General features: G+C 43.8%; 1 protein-coding gene across 2 annotated transcripts in view; it reads left to right on the forward strand.

Annotated features, from left to right (window-relative positions):
• Positions 1-916: 916 nt before the first annotated feature.
• KCND3 (potassium voltage-gated channel, Shal-related subfamily, member 3) overlaps positions 917-21,882 on the forward strand; it is a 122,593-nt gene continuing 101,627 nt past the window's right edge. For both annotated transcript variants that reach the window (XM_009331940.1, XM_009331941.1), the window contains exon 1: positions 917-2,025. In XM_009331940.1, the coding sequence (XP_009330215.1) occupies positions 917-2,025 (1,109 nt within the window). The remainder of the gene's footprint in view (positions 2,026-21,882) is intronic.

Below are 21,882 nucleotides of genomic sequence, written 5' to 3' on the forward strand. Positions count from 1 at the left end.
TCTTAAGCTGAAGGACTTCTGCCTCTGTTAGCTAGGAAATAATCAAGGTATCTTCCTGCTGGAAGAAAGTTGTCCAACTTTGGAGGCTTCCCTCGTTCCGATGTTCTTGGCACTCAGTAGCTTAATCCATCAGCTTTCACACCTGGGATTCAAGGTTGCTCAGGTATTCTGAGCAGTGTTTCCCTGAAAGTCAGAATTTTCCTCTAGTCCGGTGGAGGGATATAATATTTCACAAGACTGAAACCCATCCCTAAATGAAAGAGACCAGCAAAAAACTGCTGCTGAGGCCAGGTCTTTAGCTAAAGGTGGAAGAAAACTAATGAAAACCAGAGAAGATCTTCCGTTTCTTTCAACTGAAAATGTTCTTAGTGCAAGGTTCATTTCATATTGAACTTTTTTAAGATTGGAAACCCACCTCAGTCCAGCCGTGGCTTTTCATGGCATACAATTTCATTGGGTGATCTGCAAGCTGATTTCACTGGAGTTCCCAGCTCTTTCTTGACAGCTGTAGTTAAACTGATGAGCACGTGAGGCTTACACCTGGGGAATTATGGATTAGTCTTGTTTGTAAGGAAGCAAATATAAATTAGTGTGTTTATGCTACTTTTAAAATGCTTTTAATGAGGAATCATTTGCTATTCAAAATTTCAATCTATAATAATGCCATAACCCCGCTGAGCTGATTATCATGTGCCTTGTTTAACATCATTCTTCAAATGGGAGATGAGTGCAAGCCAGTTGTTTTGAATTCTTGTGTGTGTACTGATATCTGACACTAACACAATGGGGCAAGACACCCCGCTTGACTGTGTGTTGTTTTTATTTTGTTCTGTATTTTAGATGGAACTGATCTGACTTCCAACAGGTCTCAGGAGCAGCCTAACTGTCTTCTCCAGTAACAAGGCCTGGGGTCATCATGGCAGCAGGAGTAGCAGCATGGTTGCCCTTTGCCAGGGCAGCCGCCATAGGATGGATGCCAGTGGCCAACTGTCCCATGCCACTGGCTCCAACGGAGAAAAACAAGAGGCAGGATGAGCTGATCATTCTCAATGTGAGTGGCAGGCGTTTCCAGACCTGGAGGACTACACTGGAGAGATACCCGGACACTCTCCTGGGCAGCACCGAGAAGGAGTTCTTCTTCAACGAAGACACTAAGGAGTACTTCTTTGACCGGGACCCTGAGGTCTTTAGGTGCATCTTAAATTTTTATAGAACTGGCAAGCTGCACTATCCCAGGTACGAGTGCATCTCTGCTTATGACGAAGAGCTTGCCTTCTATGGGATCCTCCCCGAAATCATTGGGGACTGCTGCTATGAAGAGTACAAAGACAGAAAGCGGGAAAACGCGGAGCGGCTGATGGATGACAATGACTCAGAAAACAATCAAGAAGGGTCCATGCCATCCCTGAGCTTCCGGCAGACCATGTGGCGAGCCTTCGAGAACCCCCACACCAGCACCTTAGCCTTAGTCTTTTACTATGTCACCGGTTTCTTTATTGCTGTCTCTGTGATCACTAATGTCGTGGAAACTGTCCCTTGTGGCACGGTGCCTGGAAACAAGGAGCTTCCATGTGGGGAAAGATACGCTGTGGCTTTCTTTTGCTTGGACACGGCTTGCGTGATGATTTTCACGGTTGAGTATCTGTTGAGACTCTTTGCGGCCCCAAGTCGCTACAGATTCATTAGAAGCGTGATGAGCATCATTGATGTGGTGGCCATCATGCCATACTACATTGGCTTGGTGATGACCAACAATGAGGATGTCAGCGGAGCCTTTGTGACACTAAGGGTTTTTAGGGTTTTCAGGATTTTCAAGTTCTCTCGCCATTCCCAAGGCTTAAGAATCTTGGGCTACACTTTGAAGAGCTGTGCCTCCGAGCTTGGCTTTCTCCTCTTTTCTCTCACTATGGCAATCATCATCTTTGCAACTGTGATGTTTTATGCAGAGAAAGGGTCCTCGGCAAGCAAATTCACCAGTATTCCTGCTTCCTTTTGGTACACTATTGTAACCATGACAACACTGGGGTGAGTATTACTTTTTCTTTTACTGAGCAGCAGGCAAGCATGTACTAGGAGCTTGACTTCAGTTACTCCTAAGCATTTTCTTGGGTGCGTGTTTGAAAAGGGGCTGGAACTGTTAAGGGCTTGATTGTTCTTTGCCTTACAACTTCTGCAATTTATGCTTATGTGAAGTTGTATAAAACAGAAAAAGCACTTACACCCACTTGACAAACGCTTGGCGCAATGGTAAATGAGTGCAGGAGGAGCAAGGCTGTGGAGTAGCAGGTCCTGTTTCGCACTCCTTCTGCAGGAGAGAAAAGTTAACATGAGTGCAAGGGAGCTGTCAACTAGAGCTTATGTTTTTTTCAGACATTCATTCGAGCCATAGATTTTACACAAGGTTGCTGATGTATATGTTGTCTCTTTTTGTGATGTCGGTCATTGTTTCTTCACTTGACATGCCAGAAATTATAGATTTGCTGAATTCAAATGGATATTGTGGGCCACTATACTCCTGAAAATACTCTGTGATCTGCAGGACGTGATCTGGTTTTTACTTAATTGAGCAGGATACGGGCTTCTTGTCTGTGTTTAGTTGTGAGTTTAAGAAATAATGCAAGTATGCTGTAGCAGCTGCAGTAGAATTTCAAACATTCCCACGGACAGGTACAAAGATAATGATATCAAAGCAAAGGAAATGTAGCCTGGAGGGCACTTTTTTCCCTTATATTTCATTTCTGCCTTACAGGTGTTTCTACTGAGATTATAGATTTGAGCTTCTGTTGCTCTGACCTAAAACCTTTGTAAGCAGAATGACCAAGCCCTCACCCTGACAGGGTTATGTCAAAGAAAGCAGGCATCACAGGCTGCTGCTTCAGGCAGTCACAAAGTTATGATCAAATGCAATCTCTTAATTCCACACATCAGAGCAATATACTAAGTTTATAGTTACTTTGCAAAGAGTTTTCCCACTGGAGAGTTCACACAGTTTAATATTCAGATACAGACAATTCTCATTCTTGTAATATGGTGACCACTTTTTCTCTAAACTGCTTTTGATTTTAAACACTTCTCTGTGCCTATTATACATGAACAGGCTCACAGTAGCACTTCTAAATTATTAAAAACATAATTCAGCTGTCAGAAAGGCGCAGAATCTGAGCATATGACAACCGCAAGTCTGAATTTCTTCATTAAGTGAAAATGTAGAACATGTTTGTCATAGTCACCAGATCTCTTTTTCCTCCTTTTTTAACATCTAAGCAAAGTTTGCAAGTTTGTGTGGCAAAAGCTAAGGTCCTTACCCTGAAAAAGAAGTCAGTGCTTGCTTAGAAATCGAAGCTGGGCTTTAGATCCCAGCACTCCCCCACCCCATGGTTCAGCTTTCCATATTCTGACTGGTCCATACTGGTCGGTTCCCACCATTGTGTCTGAGCAGCTTCAGAGGGACACCTGTCCTGGGTGGCTTGTTCGCGTGTCCTCTTCACAAGGGGGAAATGCAGGAAAATACAGTTCTATTGTCTGGTTGCTGTTTAATACTGATTGCACCTATCTTTCTCTCTACACACGCTTATGCACATTCACACGTATGTTGTTATATCTTTGTGACAGGAAAGTTGGGGTCAAGGCAATGTTCAGTGTTGCTTGGGAATAAACCTTCTTTGTGAAATACACGCAGAACGTCCTGTAGTGCAGTTAAGTCTCTATTCCCGTCAGTGCAGTGACTTAGTCTTGTTCTCTTCCCCTTCCTTTCTGAACGCATGGATAGACAAACCAGAGTGCTCCTGAGGACTTTAAAGTGTTCTCAATCTGTTGTAATCACAGAAATTATAGATGAATGAGCGCCTTTAATGAGTTGACAAGAATTTAAAAAATTATACATTTAAACACGGCTTTGTAAGAGTTCATTGGAAAGGGACCTGTACCATGCTGTCAAAGCTTTAAAGCTTAAACTTCTAGTATTACTGATTTGGGATTTTTGTTGCAGGATTTTAATTAAAATGGGTGTCTCTAGCAAATAATCTATCAGCTAGACTTACAAGAAGCTCAGAAACCTCGATAATAGCAGACCCCGAAGAGCACCTGTGCTCTCTGACAACAACCATCTGCCTACGACCGCACTCGGCAGGTACCTCGCGCTGCCTTACCCAAGCACCCAAAGTCAAACACTCTCCACTGGCTTGCCCAAAACCTGCGCTAGAAAGAGAAGTTGCTACTGTGAGCCATAAAAACCTAATTCCTGCCAGACCAGCTCCACAGAGCGCCGGCCGGACCCCCTCGGAGAGGCACTTTTTGGAGCCGGTCAGGGCGGTGGTGGGTCCCAGCTGCGCGGGCGCAGGGACGGCACTGGTGGAGCAAGGCGCCGGCGGCGCCAGCACCAGCCCTTGGCTCATGCAACAGTTCTTCTGGCATCATGGCACAGAAATTCATGAACTCTAGAAACGAAACTTTTGGCGCCAGGTCGTTTCCACCTTCCTGACTCCCACCATGTGGTGTGGGTGGTTAACATCCCCTGGCCCCCTTCATTTCCCCATAAAACCTTTCAGTTTTGACAAACTGGCATTTTCATACAATATTTCATCTCTTCAGAAGTCATTTCAATATGTTTGGAAGGATGTTGTTACTAATGAGAGTACTGGCAATTCCTATTGCACAGATGTTGCCAAAAATGCAGCCAAAGTCTCTAACGTGCTTCTTAATACATCAGACTTTGCCTAGTTAGTGGTTGCTAGTTCACTGCTTGCATTTCAGCAATGCTCAGAGCTTTTATAAGTATCTTAAATATTTTCTGACGTTTGCCTTCAAAAATTCAGCCAGCATTTAAAAGAAGGAATTATAAAGCACAATGGTTTTTAACTCACATCTATACACATATGTATGTATTTTTTTATTTGAACACCGAAACATTTAAATCCAGGTAAGTGAACATTTCTCTGACACTGGGATTCCGCCATTGCTTGTGACAGAGTGCTTTATAAAAGTGATTTGGAACATGCAGGATAACTTTTCCCATGTTATTAAGACATTAAAAATTAGCTCGATTTATATAAAAGGGAAAGTTTACTTACAACAAACAAACAAGGCTAGCATTAGGAAACCGTTAACTCTCCTACTGTACTCTACGTCAGCTGCTGTTATTCCAGATTCCGAAGTATCTTTTGGATACAATTGACTTTCCAGACTGACCCATAAATGAAAAGCAATAAAAATGCATTTCTTCTTGAAGGTGAAGCACTGCATAAAATAGAATAAGCGCTGCTTTTGGTGGGGTTACTGTGCAAATCAGTTTTGAGAAATCCAGGATGACTTGCAAGCTCCTTAGGTAGTTAACAACCCAAGAAGATAGGTACAACAGTTCTTCTGGAGTGGGAAACAAAGCAAAGGAATTAAATGATACTGACCCTGCATCTCTGATCCTTCTGCTGTGCTCATCAGCCCCGGCTTAACAGAGGCTGTTTTTAATTTAGCACAATTTAAATTTTGCTCAGGAGGTTTTATAATGAAAGCATTATTCTTGGGTGCATCTTAAATCAATCTGAATTAGTGAAACAACTATTCAAAATTAATTCAAAATCAGCTATCCAATTAATGCAGAAACATTTTTCTCAAGAGGCCAACAGCTACCCATCTTCTCTCTTGCCCCTGTCTAAAACACCGATACAATAAATGTTAGCTTTGCCAGCACCCTCTCTTCGTTCTGCAGGAGGTTTTGACCCCCAGGACCCTCCACCTCAGAAATCCAAGCGCTGCCGAAAGCGGCGGAGGAGCACAGCGCTGGTTCCCATTGTTAGCATTCACATCCCTGTCTTGGTTTTTAGCTGACCTGATATGCAATAGCCTTCAGTTTTACATCTGTATAGAGACAGTTTAATTATCATAAATTTTGTAACCTTGTTACCAGTGTGTTGGTTTTATTTACTTTTAAGTAGGATTTGGCTGTGGATGGGGCGGCCTCATGTTTCTCTGCCCGTCAGCATCCATCACAAACACAGCTGCGGTATGAGACCTCTCTCACACTACTAAACCCCACACCATTTTTGCCCAGAGCACATATTTTTCTAAGCTTTTTATAGCTGTTTTCATTCCACCTGACAACAGCAGTATGTTTCCGACTCTCGGGCAGTGTCTGCGACCTGCAGCGTAGGCAGAAAATAGTAGTGAAAATGTAAGTGCCACGTCTGCCTGCACCATCCCGGTGCACAGAGAGGCTCCCGAGGGCCCTGCAGAGCATCGCAGCCGCGCTCCCCACCGTGCCCCGGCCCGGGGGCTGCCAGAGCCGAGCACCGGCACCTAGAGCTGGGTGTCAGCACCCCCATCCCCGCCACAGCTGGGAGCAGACTGGCAGCAGAGAAGGGTGAAAAACCTGCAGTGTACCCTGGAGGGAATCGGCACTGAGACCTTCGGGCCATTTGTGTCAAGAAACCAGCGGTACCGCAGACCGGGGAACAGAGGTCGTCGATGGATTTTGTTCCGGTTTGAGCTTAGAGGTATGCTGTGTGATTTTCTGTTGCCTAAGGAAGGCTGAGCTCCCACAGCTCACCGCCCTCGGGGTGGTCCTAGGAGAATCTGTCTTCTGTCTGACTGTCTCCCTTACAATTTGCAAGAACATAATGGTTTCGAGATCGCTATCCCTCTTTCAGATTCGGCTGCACTTGTCGATGAGTTTGAAAGATACACATCAGTGCACTTGGACAACACAGTCCTATCTATATCGTTCATTTAAGGAACCAGGTTAACCTAGGAAGTCAAAAAAATAGATGTGCTGGCCTGGTTATGTCAACAGCCTGATCTGGAGCAAGATCTGAAATTTCTTACAGTTTTTATTAGCAGAGTACTTAGAGAGCAGGGATTTGGGGGTAGGGGTCTACTTTGGTTTGTCTTGGTTCAAGCTGGTACCCTGTGGTCCTGCAAAATGCAGGTCAGAGAGAGCGCGGGAGAACTGACACCCGACCAGCCCCTCTGAAAGAAACATCTTTCTTTGTTTCGCTTATTTCTTGGGCTTCCTTTTTTATCGGTATTCAATCACGGGCAAGGAAGGGGATGAAATTTAAGTAGTGAAATAGCATGCGAAATACTTGCTGCCCAACTGTTGACAGCTGGACTAGCATGGACTTACTGAATACTGACCACATTTCTTGCAAATGCTGCCAGCTACCGTGTGAACAGAGATCCCTCTGCAGTTATTTCTCCAATGCAAAGTAGTGAAACCACTCAAGCTGATAGTAACCTTCATTCACCCTCCTTCATGCAAACTAAGAGGAGTTTGCAAAGTGAGGAAAATAATAAATCATCTCTGGAGCGCTGCCATTCCCGGCTTCTCCGGAAAGATTGCCGTTTGGCCCAGTAATCATATTGTGTGTGTCAGTACTTCAGTAACTGCCATTAAACTGAATCAGAAAAATTGCTTTAATAGAAACACTACTTTGCATATTTAACATCATCGATGGAAAGATGGATGAGATGTGGGATATTTCCTTTCTAAGCAAGGCGCTAAAATTTCATCACTCTCACCATTTCCCACACAGTCAACAATTCTTATATCCACAGGCCAAAGAACCGCTTGAATTGAATATACAGAAAGTCCAATCAAACAATGAATTGATGGAGCTACACAAAGAAGCCATTTTCTTGAGCTTTCATTCTCTTGACTCTAGCTTCATCTTGTACGAAATGTGTATCCATTTTCTTCTCCTAATGGATTTACAGATATTGTGTGCGAAATGTCTTTGTATCAGAAACTACAGATGGAACCTTTCCCTTCATTATCTTGATGTAAATCTCAGGCAAGCATCTCATTTTTGAGCTATTTGTATTCACCAGAACCCCAGAAGTATTAAAACACCTTTATTCATTCTCAGAGCAAGCGGAATTCACTCGATTTTTCTCTCTCTTAAAAAAAAATATATTTATCTGTCCTTAGGCTTTTTGTGGCTTTGGATATTTGTAATGATTGCACGTATGTGCAAACACACCATTTTTAATGCGCAAGACAAAATAACTTTCCTTTAAGGTAAACTCGTTGTGTGAGAATTGAATTATTTTGAATAAGGCCAAGTAATGGTACTGGCTAAAATGATAACGTGACTGCTAAATTTACCAATGGAAACCTTGGCAGAGATGCATCTATAGCAACTGATTTAAGACATTTTTCTAAGTTTCTCTGCCTTTTTTTTCCCCCTTTCTTTCTAGCCTGCATCACAGTAAGTGCCGGAGAAATACAGATTAAAGATAACATATTTTCATTGGAGATGAAGGGAAGTGATTGGCTTGCTGACTGGATCTGAGCTATTTTTAGTCTCATAAAATGGTAATTTCATAACAGCAGTGACCCAGTAAAAGTAATTAGTTTACAGAGATCAGCTGAAAATAAGGGACAGAGTAGCCACTGTCAGTGGGAAAGCAGAGAAAGGGGAAGCGAAGTTAAAGGCCCTGCAACAAATTAGCCCAAAGTAATTACGTCTCTTAGCTGATTACAGCCCCCAGAGTCCTCACCAGTTTTCAGTGTGAACTGCGGAGCAGAGCCGAGCGCAGAGGGAGTTTCTGAGCGACCCGCGCCTCTGCAGCACCTCTAGCCGGGGGTTAATCCTCTACCTGGATGGCGGCCAACAGCCACCCTCCCATCTCTACATCACATCATCCTTGCCTGGACTTTCTTACCTGGCACGGATTTAGCGTGGGGCACCCGATGAATATGAAACGAAACTCCTGCCCTACTTTAATATTAGGAAAACAATACGAGACGTTTTTATTGCAGTTTGTTAAAGGATCTGTGCATTCTGGGTGGCTGAAGCCAGAATGTGGGAGTACCTGTGACCTGAAGCAGGTTATTTCTAGGCTTTAGAGGAGTGCCCCAGGCACTGTAGTGGGACCACCTCATCAAAAAAAAAAGAAAAAAAAAACTACAAAAAAGTGTAAGATAAACAGAGAAACCTTTCTCAGCTTAGCGTCAACCAGAATTCTTCCCTGCCACCCCTCACACTTACAGCTGGACTTGAATCTCGGGTACCACGGCACTCTCAGCGAACGTTAACACTGTAATTCAGTATGGTTTCAGTGGAGGCCGTGTACTATTTGCATTTAATGCAGGCCGTGTCTTCCTACCCTCCATTCCAGTCCGTGCAGAAGTACGCAGGGGCGGAGATGCCAAAGCACGTTATCAGAGGACGTAGCAGGTTTATTTATTCTTAATGCAGCGCAAGCCTCAGAAATGGTGATATCTGAACCTAGCGGCTACTTTTTGCACTACCCACAGAAGCACTCTAGCAATGTGCTTTTGTGCACGACCCTGGCAGTCAGAGGACCCGTAGGTCGGCCCCGGCTGCCTCTCAAGGCTCACCGAAGGGTGCTGGCAGCCACAGAGGTATCCCACGGTGAGCATCACGGCTCAGTAGAAGTTGAAGAAGAACTACAGTTAGGTCATTTATCCATTGCCCTCTCACTCTCGCTGCTTCGACATCCAGCACAGAAAATTTTTTTCTGTCAAATTCCACCACATCCACTGTGAATTTATTAATATTTTCCTTCGGCGCAGGTAGACTGCTGGATGTTTTTCCTGTGGACCAGGAAGACAGGCGGGGGTCAGCCGAGCTCTGCCTTCTCCTGGACAGGCAGTGCCTGCAGAAACAGATTGCGCTTATCTAACTATTTACCACTGCTACATTAGAGCACATTTAAGGGCTGTAATTCACCTCTTAAAGTTACAAGTAAGTGTGGAAGAGTTATTTTAAAATCAATATCTAACAGAATGCCATTGTTCCAACATTAAACCTGCTGGGAAATTACTAGGAGGCATGTGGCAAGTCAAATCACTGCCTGCCAGAGGAGGAAACAATTCATTACTCCTTTAAAAGGTGCAAGTCTTTACTGGCTTTTCGTTCTGGTTTGCAGCCTCAGAAATGACGCTGGAGCATCTGGCTCTTTCTTTCCCTCATTCTTTCGTGATTTCACTCTTTTGTTCTGTCTCTACATTGTGGACTTTTCCTTACTTTCTGCACAGGGCCGTGAGGGGTTCGGGTCTGGGGACGAGCGCTGCGATGGCATTGTCACTGCTGTCGCTCCTCCTGATGGAGGGTGGCACTTTGCGTATGAATTATCTCTTACCTATAAAAGCATCTGCAACAACAAAACCAAAATGGGCAGCCACTCAAAGTCATTTTCCGAGCAGGCTCTTCGCCGCTCGGGTTCAGGAGAGCCATTCAGCAGATCGCCCGGGGAAGCCTGCTGCTTTAATCTTGGACTGCCATCTGCGGCAAAATTAAAACACAGATCAGCTTTAGCTTTTTGCCTTCAGGACTTTGCGAAATTTGGCTGATGTACATCCCCAGAAAGCCCCTGAGAAGGATTGTTTGCTTCTGAAGAGAGTAGTCCTGCAGAACCCGGCTACGGGCCCCTGAAACCTAAGCTTAAACAGAGATGCAGAGGTTTCAGTGCAACTGTGCTGTGGAGTCTCCTAATAACAAGGTCAAATGATTCAAGTAGTAAGTCTCACACGTACGGAGGGAAGCAGCCGCTGTTATTGAACGTGCACCACGTACGGGTTTGCTGAACGCTCGTGCGGCAGCACAGCAGAAATCACGCCCCGGCACCCACAAACCTCGCCCAACCTGCCTTGCAGCAGGCAGGAGCGAAAGCTGCTGGGCTCACTTTTAACAGCTCTTGTTAATCAAACAACACGTCCTCAGCACTGTGAAGTACCCTTAGCTTTTTATTACGGGTAATTATTTTTCGTGTACTTATTGCTTTATTCTTTCTGTACATGTGACTCCCCTTTACCAACTAAAAGACAAAAACTGCTGCTGTTTTTCTCATCTTGCCTGTAGACACAGGGTTTCACATCAGATGTGAAAACAGAAGATAATAAAATCTTGGGTCACTTTGAGACTTTAATATTTAAATGCACAGCCTTGAGATAACAAGATTTCACCCCACAACCAGACAGCCCCTTTATTTCTTCTCTGTACTAAAGAAAACACTTCTTACTATTATTTAATTCTGCTTATTTTCTCACCCAGTTGCCACAATCCTCACTTCCATGTCTGTATGCTCTACATGCATGTTTGGAGTGTAATTTGGAGACAACACAGCATCAACAGTACACACTTTTTCCTATATTTGTATGACCTGGAGCACAAGGGAGCCATCTTCCTTAAATATTAATTACAGTCGCTACGATAAGAACAAAAATAGCACTTTATTTTTCAATTGAAAAGGATAATGCAAGCCAGCTATTCTTGCAACCTAACGCTTGGCAGAAGTAAGCTATCTTCAAAAGGAAAGCTAAAATGAGAGAAAGCTGCTCTGAGCTGCTTTCTCCTAGAGTCCATCTGCAACAGTGTCTTAGTCTGGATCAGGAACTCTCTTTGAAAGCAAACTCAGTCATCCTGTCCGTACTGCAGTTTGGCTCGCAGTGCAAAGAGGTTTCAGAGCATGCAAACTGCATTCCTTCTGGATGAAATATGACTGGAGGATGCACTCCAGGAATGCACCTAATGTGCTCTTACTGCTAATGGGCGTTCAGTCCATGGACCAGACTAGGACTAGTCTAAAATTAATCCTCCCCGAGATGTGTACAGTAGGCATGCTTGGTCCTCTGCACCAGCTCAGCTCCTGTTGAGCTGCAGTACCTGCTAATGCAGATATAAACTTATTCTTTCCCTGCAATTGGTTTCAGAACTCATTCTCAGTTATAATCCTGTTTTAGTGTCTTTTGAGGTTTACATAGTTTCTTGGCCTTTTGACATCAATATTAAACTGAGAAAAGCTCCAATGGCTTCTTTCTGCCTCGTCAGAGGGAAGACAGGAGTAGGCTGTTGTGGATTTAACAGACTCTGACACCTCCGTTACTCCACTGCATGAGAGCCTTTTTCTAGTAATCAGTGTCTGCAATGAGTAGAAACAGGACTTAAATTTACCACTTTGAACATGAATCAATGAAGCATTATTGCCAACACACATCCTTCACTGTCACCCATTTCAGTTGTGCTGTTGGTTCAGGAAGATTTAAAACCCCGTCTCCCACCCAGCTTTGCACCTGTGAGATATCCTTTTGATCAAGCTCACTCTCTGATCTCTGCATAATTAACCAAAATATGAAATCCCTAGCTTCTGCCGTGCATGTGTGTGCTTTAAAACTTCCTGCAAGACCACAAGATTGCGTACAGATGGGCAATCACGGTCAGCTCACAGGAGGCAATCACAACTTTTACTTGGTGCCTCTTTCGTTTTCCTGCCTACTTACATCTGCTTAACCGTCTGTTCATCAATCCAGGGAGCATCCATCATGTAATAGGATGAGTCCTACTGAGTCAGACGCTCTGCTTCAGTTCATGAAATGAGTTGGCATGATATTCTAGCCTTGGCACACTAGATGCAAAAGACTTCAGCCTTTTTAGATATTTTTCTGCTACAGAGGAATAGCAGGCCAGATTAAATAATAGAAACATTCATTCAGCAAGACAGCTGTTGAATGAAAATGTGCAAAACAGATGAAATTAGGTAAAAGTCATCTCTCTTGCTAAGGGTCAAAACAAGTGGTAAGCTGGGCCAAAGGGATACAAAATTTTGGGCTGCAGAGGGCTGAGCAGGATGAATTCCACCACTAATGAGCTTAGTGAATAAGCTCATTACCTAACGAGCTCTATTGAACAAGCGTGATTTCCAGCCTAGGGAAAGCCTTCTGAATAGATAAAACATAGGTAAACAGTTTACATCAGTTTACACACAGAAGACATATCTGTAGCTCAAAAGCAAAGTCATGGTCGTTGTCAGATTCTTTCCTGAAGGTGTAGATGTCAGGATAGATCAGAAAAGCAACAAACGGTAGAGGCTCTTTTCCAGTTTTGACCTTTCTTTACAAATTCTGATAAAAACAAGGATGCGCACCAACATGACTTGTTAAAACACACATGTCCTAATAACTTTCCTTCGGTATTAACATAGGACTGTTCTACCCTCCATGTAAGACACACAGAGCTGGATGAGATAACCTCCGGAGGTCCTTTCTGACCAAAATTATTTTATGATTGTATGAACAAATGCTCCTGAAATGGCACATCTCTGTGGATCTCCACCTGAAACCCCAACCTTGCTTTTGTGGCCTGGGAAAATATGTCAGATCAGATGCCAATTTAGAGGTCTTGCCAAATGGCTCAAAGGAAATCCTAGATCCACGCTGTCTTGTGGACAACTTACTACCCAGAAAGGTAGAGAGTCTTGAAGTATCTATTCTGTAAGGAGTGGCCCACCACGTACCCACATGCTGTTTAGCATAGTTTTCAATTCTGTTGGCTTGGAAATGAAAGGAGAAAAGGAGAATAGATCTACAGATGTTGAAAGAAAAATCTTTAAACTTTAATTTTGTCTTCTACAGAGTAACACGTGCATTTATTTTTACCATTTTTTAATTAGATTTTCAGCAGATACTGAAGTATTGTTTAAACTATTCAGCTCCTATAGTTGTGCCACTCTCCAACACTGCCACTGTCCATCCTTTGTCTGTTATCATCTGAGCAGAGCTAGAAGATGTCTGAAGCAAAAAAGGGAAGGAAAATGTCTGAACTTTGCAGTAAAAAATAACTGCTAATTTGGGGGGAAATAAAGATTTTTAGGAGAAAACAGATGTTCAGTCTTTAAAAATATATATATTTAAACCTAAGCACGCATGCCCTCAAGTGCACATCACAGGGTAAATAAACATGCACACAGCTCGCTCGTACATGTCAGTATATATTCACATGATTGCAGCATGAAAGTCTGGCACCAAATGTACTGTGAACTGAAAATGAATTTCAGCAGCTTTTATGATTCACTTTTTGTCAGAAACAAAGGAGGCGTCTGTAGCTGCCTCGTTAGCCCTGTCCAGGGGGGTTCGTTCGCTGCTGCAGCACATAAAACCCGCTATCCAGACGAGGCCGTGGCTCTGTGTGTCCTTCCAGGACTGCTTCAGTGGCAGCTTTGACAGCCCCTTGCGATTTCATCTATGTAAATAATTTTTAATGGCTCTGCCCACTCTGATCACAATTTGTATCGGGAGTAACTTCATTACAGTCAGTGAGTCACACCAGTGAAAACGAGTGTCACAGGCAGCTAAACTGGGCTCTGTGGATTTGAATAGGTCGGGCTGTAATTTGGGAGACATGTTATGCACTACTTTTATGGGAAAGTCATTATGGCAAGAGATGCCTTCTGGTGTCAGGTCCTCCACAGAGCCGTATCTCCTCTTTCACGTTTACCAGTGCTTTCCTTGGACATCCCGTGAAGAGCCGTGATTTCCAGCTCACGGTACTAGAGGCACTATCGTTAAGGCACCTAAGAAAAACGTTGGATAGAATTTGTGTGCAGCCATTAATAACTGCTTCCCTGGCAATATCAAAACAGAGTGGGCAGACAGCACATCTACTACCTATAGCACTTGACTATACAATAAATTAAATCAACCCATTAAATCATCACAAACTGAGAGGAAGGGCATTTATCTGAACACCGGTGCATAGCGAATGCTTTACTTGCAATGTGAAATACTTATGATGAAAACTGTTGGTGACTAAAAGCAAGTCAGACAAGGGTTTGTGGAATTTTGTAGGAAATAAGCATGGCTAATGCACCCTGCACTCGGAGCAGCGATTCCAGAGAACATGCAGGCAAACAGACAAGCAAAACCATCAGCCGCAGCCCCATGCAGACAGACACACAGGACACCACGCAGCTGTTAGGCAGTAACAGTGCCTCTGCTGAACTTGGTTTACAATATCAGACAGCTTAACACAAATGAATGCCGATAGTATTAGTGCAACACAGTAAAGGAGCAGGAGTTATCTGGCAGTGCTAGTGGAGTATCTCTGGGTAGAAGTGGGCAGAGAGCTTCCCTTTGCCTCAGTGTGTCCCATTTAATTGATTACTCTTAGCTTGTTCTCAACCTCGTTGCTGGACTGTGCAGAAAGATCCGCCTCTTGCTCTAAAGGTTGTCATCACATTCGATACAGGATACCATAAAACATGTTATAGAAGGAGGATGTCTTGTGTCCTGCATTTCTGGACAATGTTTCTCCCTCATGAGCTGTCACGGTGGCTTAGCGTAATGGGCTTATGAAGGCCAGATATAACTGCCAAGGGACAAGGTGAAGGGGTTTTTAGACAGCCGCGACCATTTCCCTCATCCAGTCCTATCACCAGGGAAAAATATAAATGAAAGTACAACTGCATCTTTGCTTCTGTGCAAGCTCTCACTATGACTCAGGACAAAAAGCTTCATGTGAGCAAGGCAAACTTATGATAACTTTGTGCTTCCCATAGCAACCTTCGGCAGGCGTTTGGGGAGGACCCGATGACCATTTGTCAAAGAGCTGTATGAATCTCTGTGCCAGGATTCTCAAAGTCAAGTGAGACTTAGATTCCACCTCTGGCTGTGAAATGACAGAGATCCAAAGTTTTCTTCACCGTGCTCTGCTTTTCCGGACACCCAAAAGCAGTTGCCAACCGCTGGGCAACAAACTTTATAGATGGAAAACACTCTGATACACTGAATCCCCAGCTATCTGGAATTTAATCGGGTAAACACGCACAGTCAGATATCCCTCTCATCCCACACTTGGATCGCTCCAGTTACAATTCTGCTGCAAGACAGGGACCGTCTCCACCGCCCAGCTGAAAGGCCAGAGGTCCAGAAAGAGAAGGTGATCTGACAGTGGTCATACAGTAAGGGTGTCAGTAGTCAGCTCAAATGGCTTACTTCCAAATGTGCAATGCAATTTAAATAAAATATCAAAGAACTCGATCTCCTCTCACAGATAAAAGGAGAGAATGGTGAAAAAAAATCACACAGAATTTTAGATGATAGAATAAAAGATGATCTACAGGTCTGTCTTCCTGCTTTATAGGGCAAGACCGAAAATGATTTAGCAAAACACAAACAGAAGTTGTTTCTTTCCCAGATGCTGATTCATTATTTAATACTAAAATACTATAAATAACAAATCTGCAGAATCATCTAGCCAAGAAACGTATGCATGCATGTAAAGAAACACATGCACATCTCACCAGACTGCCAAAATGTTGTCATTCAGCTCAGCCTGCGGATGGGCTGTTTCTGTTGGTGTTAGTGAATTAGTGGAGCGGTTATGTCTATTCCACACCTGCCTCTCCTATCACGTGCTTGCAAGTACTTCTCTCACTGTACTGGCCTCTCCTCATACTAAACTTTGCCTATAATTTATCAGTTTTGATAGATTATAGCTATACATTTTGCCAGAAGAAAAAACAGATCATCTGTGCACCATGCAGTACTTCGAATTAGAAAGTGGGATGTCCGTGTCTCAGACACGGGCATTCTTCAAAATTTTACCTAGCACCTCACTAAAGTGGAATGAATACATGTACTTTGTGACAAGTACTGCCACACTGTATGTAAAATGTTAAATAGCAGCAAAATCAGTCCATTTAAGTTACAATATAATGTAAGGTTTTGAGCTTTTACTATACAATCCATTTTAAAGTGCTCTTGGATACGCTGTTGTATGGTAAAATTAGATTTTTAGCAAAACCTGGCCTACAAAATATAGCCCAAATACTTAGCATAACAAAATGTAATCACAGGAGTCGGTTTGCCATCTAAGCAGCAATGCATCCTGTAGATCTTTTTTTCCACTTATCTTTTAAATGGAATTTTCTGTCCCACTCTGTTGAAGACCAGGTTAAATCAATAAAATAAAAATAGCATTGTAATATTATATCTTGTGGCAAAAGACTAACGTCGCTTCTAGTCAGTAGCTGTAAAAGTGATAAATCCAAACCAGATTTCACATAAACATGCAGGTCTTTGACTATCTTTATCTCGCTGCTTGTCTATGGAAGAAGGCACTGAACCCCACTGACACCAGACCCCGACTTTTGGTAGTTCCAGCTTTGTCTTGCTGTCTTGTCCACAGAGAAAAATCACTTCATCAAGAGCGACCGCATCTCCAAATACAGAATAGTGATTTTACATGGTTTTAATTGCATTTTCATCCATTTCAGAAGCGTTTCTTGGTTTTCTTAAATAATGGGATCTTTCACAAAATAGAGTATCTGTCTCCCCCTCAGCTGTACACCAGACTGTTCACACACACACACAGTGAGATGTTCCCAACCACAAGAGAACAGAGAACAGTCATTTTAAAATATGGATTAATAGGAGCTCTGAAGAACATTTGTGCAGCTCTGCTCAAGCCACCTGTAAGTACAGGAGAAAAAAAAAACCCAAATCTCTAATCAATTGGAAAGACTTTTCCTGTAAGATGCTTGAGCATCTTATGAGCACGCCAGCTTTCCAGCTGACAGCGTGCCTGGGCTGCGCTGCTCCGAGAGTCAGGGGGAATAACAACAAATGCAACAAACCATCTACTTAGTGGGCAGAGCCCAGCTTTGGAATTTAAAAACAATCGCTCTACCTAATCGTTATTCATTGCGTATTTTTCCCTTGTACAGCTCTGTCACTCGTTAATAAAATACCACAAGATGACCATCCACTTTAAACAATTACGTGCAAGACGCATAATGCAATAGTTGGAGCCCACACCATGAACACTTCCACAACACAGGAATAATGGGTAAATTTCATGACCTTTCTAGGGAAACACGGTGAAGAAAAGAAATCAAGTGAGCCAAAGTCACAGGCCACAGCCCAGTGCATAGAGTGGGCTCCACAGACGTCTTAAAATCTGCCATCTGCAATTTTGAATGCCATGAATACTGTGAGTGGGTCCTTAAGCCATAACCCTACATGCATCCAGCCGGGAGTAAATCAGATTGAGTGGGTATGAAAAAGATTCTTGAGGATTATGTGTAAGATGTGAAAAGCAATCACACCACTATATAGGATAAAACATAACCATAAAATAAAAGACTGAAGGCCTGAATGATTGGGCATTGATGCAAAGTGACTTTTAAATGTTACCACTCAGACATGGTAGAAAGTAATGTCCCTCTTGCAGAAAACTGGTACTGAGTAGCAGAAAACAAAACCACTACAGAACCTGCTCTAGTGGAAGGTGTCCCTGCCCATGGCAGGGGGTTGGAACTAGACGATCTTTAAGGTCCCTTCCAACCCAAACCATTCTATGATTCTATGAAAAGGCAGCCCTGAGGAAAGACACAGCAGAAGCACAGGTCTCTCTCCTCTGCCTAGCAAAGCTCATCATTTCCAAACTGTTTTCCTTTCTCGGTGTTCAAACTTCTACATAATTCAAGAGGAGTTCAGTATGTGCTGTTAGATAGGTCTGTGCCTGAAGAGCTGCAGCAGAGGATGTGCACCCACAGTCAGAGATACAACGGGACTTACATGTATTTTGCCCCTCATTCATTTCTCAGAAGTATCACATATGTGGACTTTACAATACAATTATCATAATGTTTTAGTGCATAGACATGTCAAAAAATTGCTCTTCATGCGCTGATATACTCAGTTAAAGTTGATCTGAGACTAGTCAGCGTAAGAGAGGAATTCAATACCCTTTTGGAGATACGTGTGCTGGGCAATACTTTTCTAGTCTGTGTATGGGCCGATGTGCAATTGAACAATCTGAATCCTGGTCTAATAATACACGTGAAACATGTCAAGCATCACAAGGAGTGGTAGGAAATGAAGTCTAAGATTTCAGAGATTAGATTGATGAAGAGATTGTATGCAGCTGTCAATAAAAGTCCTTTTCCTTCTCAACAAGTGCCCCCCGTGGTCACAGATCACTCACAGGATATGCCACGCCTGACAGCAGCATTGCAGGGAGTATTCTGTGCACCGAAGGGATATTGGCTTTATGCCCACTGTGAATAATGGGCTTTGTCAGGAATGATCTATTTAAAAACTAAGCACTACTCGGGGTTGTCTTTCAGACACACACGATCATTTGCAAGGTATCACACGAGCGGTGCTGAGGGCTGGGGCTCCCAGCGAGGCTGTAGTCCCACACAGAGATGGTCAGGTCTGCCCTCAGCTCGTGGCCACGGTCCCTGGCTGGTCTGGGGGCAGCAAGCGAGCAGAGGGCAGGACACGCCGCCCCAGACACGGGCACGGATCTGCATGGCAAAACCTGCAAGTCCCCACACTGTCGTCAGCTTTCTCATGGACGCGGAGAAAGGGGACGCAGTACAAGAGCATAAGCGGTTGAATGTAAATTGCTTGTTTCCTTCCCAAAAGCCTTTTACTACAAGTGACAACAGGTATCATACTCAGTCCTCATTCATCCATCCTATCCTCAGCAACAAAGATGTGAGCTGCCTAGCAGGGAGGGGCAGGGGGAGCGCAGTTCAAGACCACTTGTCCTCTGTCCCATCTGGATATTTGTTTGGGCCAGTGCAAGCTTAGGGGGTTAATTACTAAGCCTAAAAGACTCTTTCTTAGGAACCTAGGGAAGAAAAGAGCTGCTAAGGGCCAGATATTTCTGCTGCCTCTCCTGCTGCTTTTTTTTGTATTATGCATCCTCCCAAAATGTCTTTTTTTTTTTTTCTTCCATCTGAGTCACATTCTGCTTTCCTCTCCCTTACCAGAGCAGTGATTTTATGCTTCTGTTTAGGGACTGTTTTAGAAAGAGGGGAAGTGTCTGTGCTGCAGCCACGGTAGGTGACCTGAGCGCGAAGCTGTCTCACAACTCAACTGCTACGGCAGTTGTAGTGCTGCCGAGTCTGTAACCCCGTGACAGCTCTGCGGAGCAAACAGCTGGTGTCTGAGATGATTTCAGTGATGTGAGATGGTTTCAGAGACTAATGTTCTCCCAGCTCACTATTGACACATGGGACAGGTAAATGAGATTTACTTTGGCATTTCATTCACTTCTCAATCCATCTTCTCTAGTACTTTTCTCCCCTCCAGCTTGTACATGGAAAGGTCAATCAGTTTAATTACAGATGTTAGACACATACGTGCCATTTGCAGATCTGCTTAGTCTGCTCAGGCAACTGGAACTTTGTTGCACGCCTCTACTGCTTTTTGCCCCAAATATAATAGTAACAGGTTTCTTACTGCAGCAAAGAAACCTCCCCATGTGGTCACTGGACTCATAACAAAATAAATAAATAAATAAATAAGAGTCATGAGTTTTAATAACATTTCTGCAGCTTCACCAAGACTGTCAGAATATAATATGCTACAAATATTTATTAAAGTTCACTGCCTTCCTAAATAAACATTGACATCTCCGTTTTACAGATGTAAAATCCAAGTCAGCAAATGCCTGAGCTTCTCCTACACAAACCATACGATAAAGAATTCCCGCTCCCGTTTTGGGGCAGCAGCACATCTTTCTCAGTGGAGCAGGGGAACCTGTGCAATCCCTCAGCCCATCACCTGTACCAGAACAGCCACAGCACAGCAATCTGAAGGCAGCTTTGATCAAATCATTCTCTGTTTCTTTAAAGACCCTGACTTCCACAGAAGGTGACCAGAACGGGTCACCTCCTGCAGACAGGCAAGGGGTGGCACTGAGATTTTCTGAAGTTTGTTCAGAGAGTCAATCCGGCACTTTTCCACCTGTAGTTTTCTTGCTCATCGCTGTAACATCACCCCAGAAGAAAATTCTGCTGACAAGGCGGATAGTTTTGATACCTGTCATTTCTCTCTGCATCACGGTTCTGTTCGGTACTCCCACATTCAAGAGCCTTTGAAAAGCAGAGGCACAAATCCATTAAGGGGCTATAAACGGTCGACTGAGACTGGTGCGTTGTTTCTATTCCTTTAGAGAAAACCACAAAATTCTACAGGGGTCAAAACAAACACACAAATACACAAACAAACAGTAGTTGCCTTAGTCTTCGGAAATGACTTTGTAGTGTGTTCCAGGAACTCATACTGCAGTATAAACTTCACTTTGGAATAAAGGACACTTTACGATTTTTAATTGCATCCTAACCTTTCAGTAATTGGGCTTTATGCAGTGAGCAACATCACAATAATAGGTCTGCAACCTCTGTGCAGAATGCAAATGGGCCACAATCAGGGGAGAGCACCTGAGCAGGCCAGGCCACCAGCCACCGCGGGAGCTAAGGGACTCATCCAGCACAATAGAGACTTCCTAATTATCCAGTGGCCTTTGTTTCACTGGAATTACTTCCAAAACAAGCAAGATCTGAAAAGCATTCCCCCCACACCACAGATTTTGGCATTCACTCATCAGAGAGGCATACGACAGCTCTAGAAAGTGGTGGCTTTCAGCAGCTCTGAAAAGTCATATTTTACATTTATTTCCATAATAATGAGTCTAGTGAACAATTTTGTCAGAAAGATTTATTTGCATACCTCACATTTATGTTTTCATGTCATTTCTGAACTTCCCATAAACAACAGATTTTACAGCTAATAAAAGTAATAATCCCAAGGGCAGTAACTTTGTTCATGGCTTTGGCTGCACGCGCGCAGTCTGCCTGCACCTGCATCTGTGCCACAACGCCCGAGGGACCGATTCTGCAGGATGCTCAGCACGGCCCTGGCCATGTCTGGAGCTCACCTCTCTCTGCCTGCAATGCACAGAACCTGCAGGACGAGGCCGTAAAGTGTGAACTCGGAGCTTGAAAGGCACAGACCCTATCTTCGGTGAGAGAAGGGAGGGCACAAGCTAGACGGGACCTCCCCACAGCGCACAGGGATGGCCTCTCACGCCTCTGCCTCGGAAAGACTTTTACAGCTAAGAGGAACAGTTAATCACAGTCTCAAAGCCAGATTTCCTCTCTCTTTTTTGCCAGGGCTCGGGCTTCTCAACCCCAGCTTTAGGAGCGCACCTTGGCTTTCTTCCCGGACATCTCGCTCTTCCTACTTCTTGCGCCTTACCCCTTTGCAACCCCTCCACAAAGCCCCGAGGCTGCAGCTGAGCAGCCCTTTGCCAGGGACAGTCGCAGCTGCGCGGGCCCCGCTCGGGGAGC

This window comes from Pygoscelis adeliae, unplaced genomic scaffold (assembly GCF_000699105.1).
Source record: "Pygoscelis adeliae isolate BGI_AS28 unplaced genomic scaffold, ASM69910v1 Scaffold189, whole genome shotgun sequence".
In the NCBI taxonomy this organism is placed as follows: Eukaryota; Metazoa; Chordata; class Aves; order Sphenisciformes; family Spheniscidae; genus Pygoscelis; species Pygoscelis adeliae.